Below are 17,669 nucleotides of genomic sequence, written 5' to 3' on the forward strand. Positions count from 1 at the left end.
AAGGGAGTTGGCCACGTGTGTCAAGATAAGAACATTCAAGGCAGAGTGAGCATCCAGTTCAAGGTTCTTAAGGAGGAGAAGTGAAGAATCCTGAGCAGGCCAGTGTGGGTGGAGCAGAAAGAAATGAGATTAACAGAAGATGAGGTCAAGCAGCAAAAGAGGGTCTGACTGTACAGGGCCTTGTGGGCCATCAGGAGGACGTTGGCTTTTACTGAGTAAGGTGGGAGCCATAGAGGGTTGTAGGCAGAGAAGGGATGTGACCTGACTCAGGAGTTCACAGGTGCCCTCTGGCTGCTGCAAGGAGAATAGACCAAAGTTGGGGCAGGGAAAAGGCAAGACAGGAAGCAGAAACACCTTCATGAGGCTATTTCCATAATCCTGGCTACAGACAATAGGACTTGGAACAGAATAGAAGCAACAGAGGGAAAGAGAAGCAATCCGATTGTGGATACATTCTGAGGAAGGGTCAACAGGATTTGCTGATGGATTGGAGATGGAGGGTAAGAAGAAAGGCAGAGTCAAGGATAACTTCACAGGCTTGTGCTGAAGGATAGAAGGATAGGGGACCCTCTGTGGAAATGAGAGGTTGGGGGATCAGAAGCTCAGTTTGGAACATGTTACGTTTGTGACATCTATTAGACATCTCAGTGGGGGCACTTGGTAGGTGGTTGGTTATATGAGTCTAGAATTCAGGAGAGGAGGCTGGACTTCACATTGTTTAAAATTTGGGGGTCATTGCTAATAGATGGCGTTTATGGCTGTGAGACTGGATGAGATCTATGGTGTAGAGAAAAATGAGTACTTCCATGGAAAACGATGTATTGTCAGAGCACACATCTCCAGGTTATCCAATTCTGATCTATGTAGGAGATATTTTACAATTCTGTAAATTTTAAATAATTGACAGCAGTGCAAAGCAATTCCATGGAAAAAACAGTTTTGCCTCCATTTGCACATTCATTTCAGTATTCCTGAAATTATATATATGTATTATAATTCATAGGTATTATAATTCATATACATGTAATACATATATAACGTATATGTATATATGAAATTATATATATAATAATATTAATAATTATATATAATAGTTATAGGTATAATTATATAATATATAATGGTATGTTATATTATATATGTATAATTATCAATGAGGGAACTAGGTAGATGTTATAACTGGTTCAAAAGAGAACAGCAACAACAAGCATATATATATATATTATGTATTATGTATACATTGTATATATTATATGTGTATTATGTATTATGTATACATTATATATATATTGCATATGTATTATGTAATATATATTATATATTATGTATACATTGTATGCATTATATGTATATTATGTATTATGTATACATTGTATGCATTATATGTGTTTTATGTATTATGTATACATTGTATATATTATATATTTTATACATATATGTCTGTTCTTTGCGTTCTCTTTTGAGCCAGTTATAACATCTGCCTCGCTCTTTCACTGATTGATGGGTAGAATAAAATCCTTAATGTATGCTCATTTTATATCTGTGTGAATCATGATTTTATCTTTTTTTTTCTTGCTGAGGAAGATTCACCCTGAGCTAACACCTCCTGTCAATCCTCCTCTTTTTGCTTGAGGAAGATTCACCCTGAGCTAACATCTCCTGTCAATCTTCCTCTTTTTGCTTGAGGAAGATTCACCCTAAGCTAACATCTGTTGCCAATCTTCCTGTATTTTGTATGTGGGTCACTGCCACAGTATGGTTGCTGATGAGTGGTGTAGGTCTGCACCCAGGAACTGAACCCAGGCTGCCAAAGTGGAGCACACTGAACTTAACCATCAGGCCATGGGGCCAGCCCCCATGATTTTATCTTTTTTAGACCACAAAGCTACTAAAAGCAGAGCTGGGATTTAAACCTAGGCAGGCTGGCTCCTGAACCTCCACTTTTAAACCCTACACCCTATCAAATGAGCTAATACCCATGGACGCACTTAACTCACAGTAGGTACTCAACACATGGCAGTGTTTAGTATTGCTAAGAAGTAAGGATTCTGTTTGACCAGAATCTGCATAAAACACACCGTCTCTCACCGTTTTGGAAGTGGAGGGAAGGGATGACAGTAAGGTCCCTGAAGTCTCGGACTGGGCTCTGGGTTTGATCTTCCTGGTAATCCATCTTCTGTAATCTTCCCGTACCTGGAGATGGAGACACATCACAGGGAGATGAATCACTCCCAGATGCAGGGAAGTACGCTGGCACAGGCATGTCCCCTGGAAGGAGGGGCATCAGGGACAGCGAGGGCAGCAGCTACATACCTGGCGGTTGAGCAGACAGTGAATGAGGAAGATGAAGGCCCCCTGCAGGCTGTTGATGATGGTGAACAGGTAGGCCATGATACTAGCCATGGGTCCAATCTGGAAAATGCCCAACACCCAGGAGCTCCCCAAGATGAAGACATGGGCAAAGGCCTTGAATGTCAATAACCTGGAGGAGAAGGTTTGCAGAGGATAAGGTTCTGGGAGGTGGCTGTTGTCCTCATGGGACACACTCCCAGGAATTCTCTGAGGCTGCCACTGTGCAATCCACCACCCAGGTGGGAGTACATGTGGGGTGGAATCTCCAAACCTAGTTGCAGGGAAATCAAATCCTATAGGCATTTAGATGCTATTGGCCTACAGGTACACACGGGCACAAAGACATGTGGACACATGCATTTAACATAATATTGTCTTTAGTAATGAAAGGCTAGAAGGACACACGTGTGCAAGAATTTGGGATACATTAAATGAATGATGAAGTCATACAATGAAATACTATGAAGACTTTTTTTTTTTTTTTTACTGAGGTAAAAACATAACATAAAATTCACCATTTTAACCATTTAAAGTATGATTTGGTGGTATTGAGCACACTCACAATGTTGTTCAAACATCACCACTGTCCAGTTCCCAGACATTTTCATCCCCCAAAAAGAAACCCCGTCCCTATTAAGCAGTAATCCCCCATTCCCTTCTCCCCCAACTAGAAACAACCCAAAAGTCCATCAACAGATGAATCAATAGACAAAACATGGTTCATCCATACAGTGGAATATTACTCAGCCATGAAAAGGAGTGAAGCACTGACACATGCTACAACATGGATGAACCTTGAAAACATGATGCTTAGTGAGAGAAGTCAGTCACAAAAGACCACATAGTATATGAGTCGATTTATATGAAATGTCCAGAATGGGCAAATCATAGAGACAGAAATCAGATTATAAAACTGTTTTTTAAAATGAGATGACGGGGGCCAGCCCCATAGCTTAGTGGTTAAGTGCGCGTGCTCCGCTGCTGGCGGCCCGGGTTCGGATCCCGGGCGCACACCTACGCACAGCTTCTCCGGCCATGCTGAGGCTGCATCCCACATACAGCAACTAGAAGGATATGCAGCTGTGACATACAACTATCTACTGGGGCTTTGGGGGAAAATAAATAAATAAATAAAATTATAAAAAAATAAATAAATAAAATAAAATGAGATGACAGTGACAATATACTATAGTGGGTAAGGCTCTGGGTCAGACTGCCTGTGTTTAAATTCTGACTGATCCACTCACTAACTTTGTGGCCTTAGTAAGTTAATTAACCTCACTGTGCCTCAGTTTCCTCACGTTGATATAAGGATGATAACATAATGCCTACACCATAAATTTGTTCTACAGATTAATTAATGAGATGGCAAGACCCTAAAGGTGCTTAGAACAGTGTCTGGCACAAAATAAACATTTTTGTTAGTTGTTTTTAACCTTAAGTACTGATATGAAATAAGCTACCTATTATGTGGAAAAAACCAAGTGCAGAATGATATGTACAGTATCCTGTCATTTATGTAATAGAAGGTGGATGTGTAAGTATAGGATATTCTGGAAGGAAGCTCAATTCAGGTAATAGTGGTTGCTTGAGGTGGGAGAGACCTGGGGACCTGGGAGGTCAGGGAAAAAGGAAGGAATTAGTTTTCACATGTTTCCTTTTTTAATGCTTAATTTTTCTTGCCATGGCATATATTAACTTTATTTTAACTTTTTGCACTAATTTTTTTGTGTGTGTGAGGAAGATCAGCTCTGTGCTAACATCTGCCAATCCTCCTCTTTTTGCTGAGGAAGACTGGCCCTAGGCTAACATCTATGCCCATCTTCCTCCACTTTATACGGGACGCGGCCACAGCATGGTTTGAAAAGCGGTGCGTCGGTGCACGCCCAGGATCCGAACTGGCGAACCCCGGGCCACCACAGCAGGGCGCACACTTAACCGCTTGCGCCACCAGGCCGGCCCATGAACTAATTTTTTAAAAATAATTTTTAGAAAAAAATATTTAAGATGAATGTAGGATTGGACACTGACAGGAAAACAAACAAGGGACCATCATCAGGTTACCAACAATAAAACCTAGACAATGTCTGGTTTGGGTGGGTTCTTAAAATGAACATTAGTTGAGTGATGAAGTTAAGAAACACAGATGTTCTACGAGAATACGAAAAAGTCCTCTCTTTGTAAGATAAAATAATATATACAAAGCTAAAACAATGAGATAGTACATGTCATCTATTAAATCGGCAAAACAACAAAAAATGATAAACCCTAATGCTGGCAAGGCTGGAGGTAAACAAGCACTCTTGTAAACGGAAATAAGTTTTCTGGAAAACGGTTTGCAATGTACACTAAAAGTGTTGCAACTCAACCTACACTTTGACTCAAGCAATTTCACCCCTAGTGTTATGATTAAATAACCACAGATGTAGAAGATTTACCTGCAAGGATATTCAAGACAATACTGTTTACAATTGCAAAAAAAAAATCAGAAATAACTTAAATGTGTCCATGAATGAAGGATGATTTAAATAAACTGTGCTGCATCCTCACACTGAAATGTTATACAAAAAAAAGGATAGTCGACAAATTTCTAATTAAAGAGAAAAAATTTTATGACGTTATTAAGAGAAAAAAACGATTATAAAAATAAAGTACCATAATTCTATTCCACTATGTACACATAGGAGAAGAATTAAAAATATATTAATAGTGTCTATGTATGAAACATTCACTTCTCCTAGTAACTGTGTTAAATGCTTCATAAGCCACATAAAATAGGCAATATTAATATTCCCATTCTACAGACGAGGAAACTGAGTTTTATAGAGGTTATGTAACTTGCCTGAGGTCACACAGCTTGTAAGTGGCAGAGTTGGAGTTGTGGCCCCCCAAGTCCAGACGCTGTGCTAGTCCGTCTTGGGCACAGAACCAGGCATACAAAAGGTACTCAATGAACATTTGTGGAAAGAAAGAAGGGAGATTGGAAGGGGAGACGAAAGGAAGGAGGGACTCACCTGGTGTCTTTGAGCGTTGAGACTTCGGCATTGACGCTGGAAAGCTTCTGCCTCAGGATCCACAGTGTCCAAGTCAAGAGGGTGGAATTGATCTACAAAGCCAAGCAGAAGGGATTGAAAGATTGGATATACACGAGGACAATGGCCAGACCATCTATAAAAAGAGAACTCTGACCCGTAGTCTGCAGTAACCACTCCAGGAAGCCAAACAATAACTACTGAAGCAATCAATTCTAAACGACCAGGACTTGATCAATAACTGACAGCCTCCTTAACTTCTGCCCCTGTTTCTGACTTAGCACCAAAAGGAGAAAGCCAATATGCTCCCCTAACCAATAACATAGGATGCCTGCTTCGAGTTAGCCCACCTATAGCATCCCTATGTCAACAACCTCCACTCAGGGCACATCTGAAGCCTTCTGTTTCTCTCTACAAAGCTTTCCCACTCCTCTGCCTGCCTTTGAGCCTCTGACAAATGCACATGATGGTGACTGACTTTCTTATTATGACAATATCTGAATAAATAGCCTCTGTTTGTTCTCATTTAGGTGATCTGTGTTTATTTCCATTGGATGCATCCAGGAAGTTAGAATCAAGACCAGTTGATTATTATGGGTTGAATTGTGTCCCCTTCTCAAAAAGATATGTTGAAGCCCTAATCCTCAGGACCTCAGAATGTGACTTTATTTTGAGATAGGGTCTTTACAGAGGTCATCAAATTAAAATGAGGCCATTAGGATGGGCCTTAATCCGATATGACTGGTGCCCTTATAAAACAGGGAAATTTGGACACGGAGACAGACATGCATAGAGGGAAGATGAGGTGAAGAGACACAGGGAGAAGACAGACATCTACAAGCCAAGGAATGCATGAGGCTACCAGAGGCTGGAGAGAAGACTGGAAGAGATCCTTCCCTGGGGCCGTCAGAGGGAGTGTGGCCCTGCTGACCCCTTGATTTCAGACTTCTAGCCTCCAGAACTCTAAGACAAGAAAATTCTGTTGTTCTAAGCTACCCAGTTTGTGATACTCTATCATAGCAGCCCTAGCAAACTAATACATGGCCACCAAAAAATCTGATGTCAGAGCAACACTTCTCTGAAGGAATACAACCTCAAGAATTCCCAAGATTTAGATCAGTCAGATATGAGCTCATAAGTAGCAATTACAAATGACACAAGGAAATGAGCCAACCATGAGTGAGAGTCAGCAGAAACATCTTGTAGGACTGCAAAGTATGGACTGGAGGCAAGGAGACGGTACTCAACATCCCAGGCTTCTCGGAGGGTAGAAGGGTGGTTGCCAGGGGCCAGGGGTTGGGGGAAATGGGGGGACGTTGCTCAAAGGTTACAAAGTTTCAGTTATGCACGATGCATAAGTTCTGGAGAGCTAATGTACAGTATGGTGACTATAGTTAACAAAACTGTATGGTACACTTGAAATTTGCTTAAGAGGTAGGTCATAAGCATTCTCACCACACACACAAAAATAACAGAAAAGAAAAAATAGTAACAATGTGAGGTGATGGATATATTAATTAGCTTGATTGTGGTGATCATTTCACAAGGTATACATATGACAAGACACCAAGTAGTACACCTTAAATATATACAATTTTTATTTGTCAATTATACCTCAAGAAAGCTGAAAAAAAATCTCCAGGCTCCCCTTTGCTTCCATCCCACCAGTTCCTTCTTTCTCTTCCCCATCAATTGTTTTTAATTTCTTTCTACCTTTTTTCTCATTTAATATCTGTACTCAGAAGAGGTTGACAGACCCATTCACACTGAAGCACAAAGGGCAGATAAGACTGTGGGTTCTCCCGGGAGCATTTGCATGTTGGCATAAAAAAATCCCAAATCAAAGAAATTACACTTCAACTTGGAAATCTCAAGAATCAAGGATCAGAAGAGAGAACGTTTGAGGAGAATAGGTGACCTCAGCTATGCAGCTTCCGCTGACATTTCCTGACCTTTCAACTCTCCTTGCTCCTGCTCCAGAACACCCAGCACCAAGCAATCTGCTTACCACTATGATTGTGCAAACTGGCCCCAGGAAACTCCAGATGAACCCCGCCTCCGTATTCAGCCAGCAGCTATTGTGAGAAACAGGAGGAGTCAGTGCTTGTCTCAGGGTCTTGACCCTACAGCTATTCATGCCCCAACAAATGCACTAATGGAGGAGACTACTGGGAGATGAGATGGAGACGAAGATTCTCCTGATGGGGCTGGTCGAATTTCAGTTTTCTTTGGACCACAGCAAATCCTCTTTCAGACCTTCTTGCTGGGTAAATGTTCCTGAAATGTTCACTTAGTGCCCTGGGTAGAGCCCATTCTCCATTCATAACCTCTGTAATCCCTTTTCCCTCTTTCCAGAATCCCCACTGGCACACCTTGTCATTCAAATCTCAGCCCAAATCTCACCTACTCTGAAAAGCAATTCCTGACTACCCCCAGCTAAGTGTACTATCCCTGCTCCTGGTGCCTCTCTAGCAGAGCTTGCTGCCCTTTTTTATGGCATCTCTCAGTATCATAAATTATCTTGCTCAGTTGTTTGTTTGCTTGCGAATTGTCCATCTTCCCCTACTGGACTATGAGCTGCATGAGAATTTGGACCTTGAATGTTTTGTTCATCTCTGAATACCTAGCACTCTGTGCAAAGCCTGGCATGGATGAGGCATCCATAATTACTTGTTAAAAGAAAAGAAAGAAGAAGAAAGTGAGGGAGGGAGAGAGAGAGGGAAGAAGGGAGAGAGGGAGGGATACATTGCCTCTTTCCTTCGCGTCTCTAGTAGATATTCCCTGTTTTCACCACCCAACAACCATTGCACCATGTTCAGTAACAGCACCCCAATATTCTTTTAGCAGAAGTGTGCCTCCCCGCTCAAGAGAAGGAAAATAATCAAGTTTGGCCAACCAGATGTTGTGAGTCTTCAGTAATAGAGTGAATAAAAGGCAGGAAAATGTTTGCATCATGAGAAGATGCTGTTCACCTCCTTTCAGGAACGGCCACTTCAGTAAATACTGGCCAGTTCCCTTATCAGCATCTGCGTCTCTGCCTGGGGCATCAGACTAAAAGTGCTGGAGAATTAGTTCTCCCAGGAGCAGCCCTCAACCAATGGCTGATGGGAGGGAGTTGTGGATAAATACACCAGCTCCCTCACCGCTTGGGTGGGATAACTGTGGTGCGTGCCCTACAGGGTCTCCCAGAGGTACCCACTGAGACTGAGCCCAGCCTCCCAGAGCAGAGCCTGCTCGTGGATGCACCCCATATTTGCTCCTTCTCTTCTCTGTCTCACTTCCCCATTCTCTACCACTTCCTAAGATCATCTCAAATCCTTGTCAGTGAGACTCCTTTCTTCCAAAACTTTCTGTGGTTCCCACCACCTAGAAGGTATTCTCCAAATTCCATGACCCACCCCATTTCCCCTTCTTCCTGTCCAATCCATCCAACCTCCAAACATATCCCGATCTCTCCCTTGGTCAAGCTTTTGCCCTCGCCTATGTTGCCACCCCCTTTCCTCTTTGCCTGTGTACATTTCACTAGAGCTTTCAAGGCTCAAATTCTGCCTCCTCCAGGAAGCCTTCCATGAACTTTCCAGCTCTCGTATGCCATCGTCCTTCTCTCCTTCGTGTCAGGGCTTATGCTACTCATGCCAACATCAGACTCTTCCTCATGGTGAGATTGTATTGTCACCACCATCTTCTGACAAGACAGTCAGACCTGAACTCAGCTTGGACACTTACTAGCCATGCGACCCCAGGCAAGCTCTGCAACTGCACTGAGGGCCACCACAAACAGCAGCACAGGTTGTGCACTGCACAAATCCAGGAGATTCTATCTACATTATGGTATAGTTGAATGGCACTGCTGTACTCAGTGGAAACATAGAATTTTGTTGAGAAGTAACAGAGATAATATATGTTTGTAAAGCTTATAGGATTTAGGTTATGATGGGTGCTCAGTTAGTACAAATTCTTTCCTTCACCCCTTATCTCATGACCTCACCTGAAGTATCAGCCATCAGCAGGCAGGGAGGAATCCTGGATATTTAATCCCCTAACACAGTTCAGCAAAGTGCCTCCAGCACAAGGTGACAAGCAGGGGCCTTGTGATTGGAAAGACCCAGATTCACATCCTCATGCTGCCCCTTTCTCACCATAATGGTGAGAAAAATCCTTCACCCCTCTGAGCCTCAGTTTCCTCAACTGTAAATTAGAATAGCAACACAATCTCAAAGGTCTGTCGTAGTATTAAATGAAACTTTGCACTGAGTTACAGTCTCTGCTCTATCCACATACTGCTTGTTCTGTCCTTCACCTAACTTTTCCCTCAAAACTGACTCGCTTTTTTACTCATACAATGGAACCAGGTCTGTGAAATCATGATTTTGGTATGCTGGAAATTTTGTTTTTCTAATGCCCTGTAAAATAAATACAAAAATATTTTAAAAATTAGTACTCACCTGCATACTACCTAAAATCATCTGGCATGGAACCATGCAATAAATATACCTCACTTTAAAACAGACAATGCTAATAATGATGGTGATAACAATAACGTGTATAGTGCTTTACTCTACACCAGACGCTGTTCTCAATGTTTTGCAGATAATAACTCATTTAACCCTCACGGCAACACTATGAGGTAGGCACTGTTGCTAGCCTCCATTTTATAGATGAGGAAACGCAAGCATCCGGAGGTTAAGTATCCTGCCCAAGGTAGCAGAAACGGAGGGGAGTGTAGCCAGGATTCAAACCCAAGCAGGTCGGCTCCAGAGTCCATGATTTTAAAACTGTACAATCAAGTTTACTGTTTACATCACCACCATTCACTTATACTACAGTGCAAATGGTGTCTCCTGGATTTGTGCAGTGCATAACATGTGTGACTGTATATGGCAGCCCTGAGAACAAGTACATAAAGTAAAAGCTCAATAAATAGTAGCCACACATACTGCTACTGTTACTAGTCTTCTTGTTGTTCATGTAATTATCATCATGAACCCAGAAGCAGGGTCTTAGGGGAGAGATAGGGATGTCACTTACCTATTATACATCCCATAGCCCTGTGGTTGCAGGCCGGCGGAGACAGCCACCACTACCGCCGGGAGCCCGTAGCCAAAGACACAGAGGTACAGCATCTTGATGTTGCGAGAGCTGAAGTAATTCACCACCTTCAGGTTCCTGACCATAAGGAAGAGCATCACGGCCTCCACCAGCATCCAGAAGAAACAGGCAAGGAACAGGTAGTGCAGAAAGCCCGCGATGATGGCACAGCCCGTCTGCAGAGGAGAAGCGGGTGCACTCAGGACGCCCCCTCCAAGGAGCAGTCTCAGAGGAAGAGGGCAGCGGAGAGAGTACTCTGATTGGCGTTCCCCACACACGACCCATTTGTTCATTCCACAAATACTTATAGAGATGTTCTTCACCACATTCACCATTCTTCTCCATCCCACTGGTAGGGTGACCAATCGCCCTGGTTTGCCCGGGACTGAGGTTTCCCAGGACACGTGACTGTCAATGCTACAACTGGGAGAGTTTGGGGGAAAAACTGATGGATGATCACCCTACTTTAGGAGATGTCTCAAGACATGGGATGGGGACGGGGGGCCCACAAACTACAGCCACTGGGCTGGCTGCCCGTTTTGTAAATAACGTTTCACTGGCACACAGCCACACCCATTTATGTATTCTCTATGGCTGTTTTCACACTAAATAGCAGAGTTGAGTAGTCGTGAGAGACCATGGGATCTGAAAAGCCAAAAATATTTATATCTGTCTCTTTATAGGAAGAGTTTGCCCACCCCTGGTCAAACGATGGGAGTGGGGCACTATGAGCATTGAGTTCTCAAGGGAATGGGGAAGGTAAACATTCCACAGTGAGAGGGATAGTTCTGCACAAAGAATGGTCATCTCACCCAAAGTGTCAATAGTGCTCCTTTTGGAAAGACCCTGGGAGCCTACTATTTCTGGCACAGTTAAAGGCAGTAAATTGGCCAAAGTTCTTGCTCTCACGGGGCACACAGTCTAGCAGAGAAGGTAGATACACAAGTAAAACAATAACTAATCAATATAGTTTCGAATAAGTGCTGAGAAAGAATGCAAAATAGAGTTACAAGGAGCAGTTTCTCAGCTGTCGCATTATTGACATCTGAAACACTGTTGCCAGATTATTTTCTGTTGTGGGGACTGTCCTGTGTGTTGTAAGATGTTTAGCAGCATCCCTGGCCTCCACCCACTAGATGCCAGTAGCTCTTCCTCCCAGTGGTGACAACCCGTAACATCTCCAGACATCACCAAGTGTCCCCTAGGGGGCAGAATCATCCCAGATGAGAACCAATGGTTTAAAGAGTAATAGGAGGGACCACCACAATATATAACATGATCAGGGAAATTATTTTAAACTGAGACCTATCTATCACAAGAAGGAGTCAACCAGGTGAGGAGCTGGGGGATGAGTATTGTTGACAGAGGGCACAGCATGTGCAAAGGTCCTGAGGTGGGAACTGGCATAGGAGTTGAGTAGGGACGAGCAGAGGCAGATGTGGAGATGATGGGACTGGATGGGGGAAAAGCTTGAGGGATGTGAGACCTGGTTGTCCGTCTTGTCTACACCGGTGAGGAAAAGAATCTTGGCCAAGAAGAGGCACACGCAGAGGTGCAGGTGGAGGTAAGTGTTGGGGTTGCGGCAGCAACTACGGCATAGCAGGAAGGTAGCAATGGCCAAGACGAGACACACCAGTGAGATGATCATGCCCACGTGGCTAATGATGTACAAGCAGAATTCCATCTGTCATGAAAGAGATACACCACTCAGAGAGGGACCAGCATGCCCTGGGCAGGAAAAGAATTATCTTGACTCTTGGCTTGGGCAGAAAGGGCTTGGGGATCTTTTCTCCCTCTGACACTCAGAGTGAAGTAGATACTGCCCATCATCATCCTTTGGCATCTGTTGGCATCCATCAGCACCCATTCCCACCCCATCCTACACCCCATCCCATGGTGTCTACAAACTACATTTCCCAGAATCCTTTGGGGCTAAGGTCCTGGATGTCAGTTAGGTTCTCCAACGAGATGCCTGCATAAAAGTTTTACAAGGCAGAATGGAGGCAGATACCAGCTTCCTGCAGACAGGAGTGAGCTGTGGCTGGACTCCACATTCCAACTGTCCAATCTTTAAGTTCATGGGTTATCCTGAAGCCAAAATCCAAGCCCCTGACTTCAACTCCTTTGTCCCTTCCACAGATTTTGTGAGCACCCAGTTCCCCGTGTTAAATCCTTTTCTGCTTCAAATACCTAGAGTGGTTCCTGTTTTTCCTGCACCGAGCCAGGACTGATACATAGGCATTCAGAGATGCCTCAATTTCTGGGAGTGGAAATGACAAGCTGAGTCCTTCCCCTGTGCCATTATTCATAATTAATTTTTAAATTAATTTTAAATTTACTTGCACACTTTCTTTGTGTTAAAGATATGCCAGGCACCATCTCATGAGCTCATCTCTTTGATAGTGTGACTTAGCATTTAAGAGAACTGACTACAGTTCTCCCAGTTTCTAGCTGTGTGACCTTGAGCAAGACACTTCACTGCTCTATGCCTCAGTTTCCTCGTCTGTTAAAAAGAGGCTACTAATAGTAACTACGTTATATGGTTGTTTTAGGAGGATTCAGTGAAAATACTTAAAGTACTCACAACTGTGCCAGGAACATATTACATACCCTATAAGGGTTAGTTGTCATCATTATTTTTTTCTTGTTCTCATTTTTGAGATGAGAAAATTGGGCTCAGCTCAGAGAGGCTGAGTGGTTTTCCCAAGGAAACACAGCTAGGAAGTGACAGAGATGGACTTGAAACTCGGCTGGTCTTGCTCTGGATCCAGTTCTCTCAAGTCCTAAGCCACATATTCCTCTAACTAGCAGTTAGGGCCTCCCTGGCAGAGAATTCACCTCAGATCTTGCATGAGAGGTAAGGAAACTCACCACGGCACTAATGAGGATGTCTTTCCTCTCCCAAATCTGCCTGCTCACCAAGCCTCACTTTGTTCTTCATTTCTTCCCTGATCTGTCACCAGATCTCACTGAAACACCTCTGAATTCCTACAGCACAACCTCTTGCACCATTTGTATGGTTCAGTGGAAAGAGACTTCTGGAAGCAGACTGTCCTGGATTTGAATCCCACCTCCACCAAGTACTAGCTTCCTGACTAGAAGGCTACTGAGCCTCAGTCTCTTATCCTGTGCAATGGGTCTAATAACACTTAAAATAAAGGGTCCAGAACAAGATAAGTGCTCATTAATAGGATCTGTGATTGTTACTGTACCTGCACCTGTTCAGGGTCATTCCTCATCTTACATATGAGTGTCATGGCTTCCCAACAAGACCATGAATTCTCCAAGGGCAGAGGTATGGCACACACACCTTCTGTGCCCCCATGACTCCTCCCACAACACACAATGCCATGAGAGGCACACCGTGCATGTTTAGTCAATACGTTCCCATTGGATTTGGGGAGCAAGAACACAGAGCATCAGTACTGACCGTGAGCTCCCCAGGAGCCATGATGATGGCCAGGTTCGCCATTCGATTACAGCTGCAGACGGTATGCGTCTCAGAAGCTTCAAGCATCACACAGCCAGATGGCGTCCACCTACCACCCACAGCATCTGTGCTCCAGGAAACGCAGATGGGGCTCTCAGACTTCTGCTTTGGCTGAAAAAATCAAAGGCCCTGGTCACCTGAGAATCCTTCTTGAATGGATGCAGTGTGGCCAACCTGAAGTCATCTGGGGCAAGAAGATGCAGGTATGCTCTATAGGGGATGGAGGAAAACGCTGCCATTTCATTGTGCAGTCATGAGAAGAAATGTCTTGGACGTCAGATCTGTCTCTCCCACTGACTTGGTCATAGCTAATGTAACTAAAGTCTCTGTAAATATTCCTGCGTCCGTGTTACTTAACCTAACCTAAATCTTGCCTGCTGATGAATGGAAGAACGCCACATAGAAATAGGAAAGTTTACTCCTCTAGAGGTGGATTTTGAGGACTGGCTTAAGTTGCTAGAAATTGTGGAAGCTTGCCACCTTAATGGGTCCCCATTAAAAATGAGAGTTAAGCTAATCCACTGCCAGGTATTTATCCAAAGTATGTGAAAACACGAATGTGTGAAGATACTTGCACCCCTATGTTCATTGCAGCGTTATTCACAATAGCCAAGACTTGGAAACAACCTAAGTGCCCATCAATGGACAAATGGATAAAGGAGATGTGGTATATATACACAATGGAATACTACTCAGCCATAAAAAAGATGAAATCTTTCCATTTGCAACAACATGGATGTACCTTGAGGGTATTATGCTAAGAGAAATAAGTCAGAGAGAGAAAGTCAAATAGTGTATGATCTCCCTCATGAATAGAAGATAAAGACAACAACAACAACAACAACAATAAACAAACACATAGATACAGAGATTAGACTAGTGGTTACCAGAGGGGAAAGGGGGAGGGAGGAGGGCAGAAGGGGTGACAGGGTACCTGTGTGTGGTGATGGACAGTAATTAGTCTTTGGGTGGTGAATATGACGTAGTCTACACAGAAATTGAAATATAATGATGTACACCTGAAATTTATATAATATTATAAACCAATGTTACCTCAATAAACAAAAATAAGAGTTAAGCCCACTAGGGGATGGGGAGTTCTCAACGGGTAGATGGGGGCTCAGTGGAAACCTCTTCACAAACCTCGATGTTCTCCAGAGTGTAGATGATTGGGTCGGAGAAGCCATCTTTCTTCTTCCCTGTCATGATGCCCCCAGCGATGCGAGAATTCATCTTCAGTTTCCTCCTGGAGTTGCCCAAGGGCGCCCGAGGGTCTTGGAAGAAGCTCTCATCCAAAACAGACTCCATACCCACAAAGGAGACAAATGCCACCCCAGTGGTCCCTGAGATTTGCCCCAAATGCAAAAAAAAAGGGAATCATTTGCTCAGTATTTATTAGGATATGCACTGTAATATCCCATGCATTCCTGCACCTTCACTGGCCTGCTCTGAGGATTAAAACATGGGTGGGCTTCTAGTTGGTGACCCTCATAGAACCATAGAAAAAAATCCTGAGGTGCTATCACCTGGAGAAATCTTGGCTATACTTAAAAACAAATTTGAATTTGTGTTTTTAAAGGACAATTCAACTCAGCAGTGGAAAATAAGTTCCACTCCGACATTTGTGGTCATTCTTGTTTTATCTCTTTGGTGGGCTTCCCCTTTCAATGTTGGGGGTCTCCCAGGATGTGTCCTAGGTCTGTGCCCTCCAGACAGTATGTAGATCAGGGGTGGTGGACAATGTACAGGCTTATCTGGCCATTGCCTGTGTTTTGAAAATAAAAGTTCTATTGCAACGCAGCCACACCCGTTCATTTACATATTGCCTATGAATGATCTTGCACCTTGACAGTAGATCCGAATGGTTGCAACAGAAATTGCATTGCCCTCAACTCCTAAAATATTTACTAACCTCCCCTCTACAGGAAAAGTTTGCCAACCCCTGATACAGATTAGCGTTCTCTGCCAGAAATATAGTCTGAGCCACATATGCAATTTTAAATTGTGTAGTAGCTACATTTTAGAAAAGTAGAAAACTGGTAAAATTCATTTTAATAATATATTAAGTCAATACATGCAAAATAGTATCATTTCAACACATGATCAGCAGAAAAAATTATTAATGAGATATTTTACACCCTCCATTTTTTGTACCAAGCCTTTGAAATTCGGTATGTATTTTACACTCACAACCTAGCCACTTTTCGAGTGCTCAATAACAAAGTGTGGCCAGTGGCTGCTGTATTGGACAGTGAAGGTTTCAGTACTCCAGTATTGTGAGATTATTTATTTAATGTCTGCCTTCCCTAGCAGATGGAAAACTCCCTGAGGGCATGGGCTATTTCTGCCTCTGCCATCAGATATTCCCTCACCACCTGGCACAGGACTTGGCACCTGGGAGGTGATGGATAAATATTTGCTGATTGAATATACCACAACCAGCCTCCTTGATACTCAGGAGTGGGTCTGTACCTGTGGATTCAGATTCTTCAATTGTGGAGCACCAAATCTTCATCTCATCCCCTTTGGCTTTGAAGTTAAAGACGGTGTTCTCCTCAGAGCATTCTTTGTTAATAACTTGGGTCTTAATATCTAGAAGGAGAAAGGGAGAGTTTGCATGAGGTCACCCAGAGAGTGGGTCCTGAATTTGGTTTCTGTCCAAGAAGGGTACGCATCCATAGTTGCAAGCAAAGGAGAGAATGGAGAGGCCAGTTCATCACGGGAAACCTCTTGAGCCCCCAATGATTGGTAGGAGGATGGTAGCACCAAACATGTGAGCAACCCAGGTGGAGCCATAGGCGTGAGCCCTCACATCTTAGGGGATGCATGAGGAAAAGATGGGATTGAAGTCGACAGTGATGGAAGGTGACAGAATTGTGACTTTCTGGCTACTCCAAATTTAGGCAAGTTTTCCAAAGCCAAAGGAATTAGGAAGAGACCAGGGAAAGCCCAGTATGGTGGATGAGGGCTTGGGCTCTGCAGTCAGATGGAGTCCAGCTCTGCCACTCACCAGCTGTGCAAACTTGAGCAATGGCTTAACCTCTCTGAGCCTCAGATTTCTCACCCGCAACGTGGCAATGATTACAGGACTCTTAATGAAAACAAAATAGATAATTCTACCAGAGGTAGCCTTTAAAAATATCAGCCGGATAATGCCATGCATTTTCTCAAACTCTCCAATCCCACTCCCTATCTTACCTCAAATAAAATCCTGAGTCCCTACCTTCATCTACACAATCTGCGCTCCCTTTCTGTTCTGACCCCTTCTGCTGCAGCTGTCACCATCCTCTACTCCACTTTAGCCACACCGGCCTGCTCATTGTTCCTTGAACTCACCAAGTGTTCCAAGGAACGCACTTGCTCTTTCTCCAAATATTTACACGGCTCCCTTCCCTCAGGTCCCTGCACCAGTGAGACTTCCAACGCTCCCACTAATCTTGACCCTCTCGAGCCTCCTTAGCCTGCTGTCTTTGTCTCAGTCGCACTAACTCTATCTAGTAGTATACCGGAGGTCTATCACTAAAATTTACTAGGCCGGTCTTGTTGACCATGGCGGCAGTTCACCAAATACTCTATTTCCACATCTCAGCCTCCTGGGAACCCATGAGGATGGGACTACCTGGGATTATGTGACTGATGCTGGAGCTACACCAGGAGTGGGGTGCTGCCGTTAAGGCGTACAGTACCCGAAATTCCCACGTAGTCAC

At 43.6% G+C, this 17,669-nt stretch overlaps 1 protein-coding gene and 1 long non-coding RNA gene across 3 annotated transcripts in view; one reads left to right on the forward strand and one right to left on the reverse strand.

Moving 5' to 3' along the window:
• LOC147912154 (uncharacterized) overlaps positions 1-17,669 on the forward strand; it is a 199,621-nt gene that overhangs the window by 104,537 nt on the left and 77,415 nt on the right. The gene's annotated exons all lie outside the window — the stretch shown is intronic.
• The window catches only part of LOC106802447 (adhesion G protein-coupled receptor E1-like), a 46,104-nt gene that overhangs the window by 2,558 nt on the left and 25,877 nt on the right, over positions 1-17,669 (reverse strand). Inside the window, exons 11-19 of one of the 2 annotated variants that reach the window (XM_087425582.1) lie at positions 16,435-16,554; positions 15,106-15,305; positions 13,903-14,073; positions 11,959-12,156; positions 10,413-10,648; positions 7,393-7,459; positions 5,367-5,458; positions 2,314-2,482; positions 2,089-2,193 (exon numbers count right to left, since the gene is read on the reverse strand). In XM_087425582.1, coding sequence (XP_087281708.1) covers positions 2,089-2,193; positions 2,314-2,482; positions 5,367-5,458; positions 7,393-7,459; positions 10,413-10,648; positions 11,959-12,156; positions 13,903-14,073; positions 15,106-15,305; positions 16,435-16,554 — 1,358 coding nt within the window. The remainder of the gene's footprint in view (positions 1-2,088; positions 2,194-2,313; positions 2,483-5,366; positions 5,459-7,392; positions 7,460-10,412; positions 10,649-11,958; positions 12,157-13,902; positions 14,074-15,105; positions 15,306-16,434; positions 16,555-17,669) is intronic. The other variant, XM_087425583.1, reaches the window with a different exon arrangement.

This window comes from Ceratotherium simum, chromosome 39 (genome assembly GCF_057802395.1).
Source record: "Ceratotherium simum simum isolate JZ-2026a chromosome 39, ASM5780239v1, whole genome shotgun sequence".
In the NCBI taxonomy this organism is placed as follows: domain Eukaryota; kingdom Metazoa; phylum Chordata; class Mammalia; order Perissodactyla; family Rhinocerotidae; genus Ceratotherium; species Ceratotherium simum.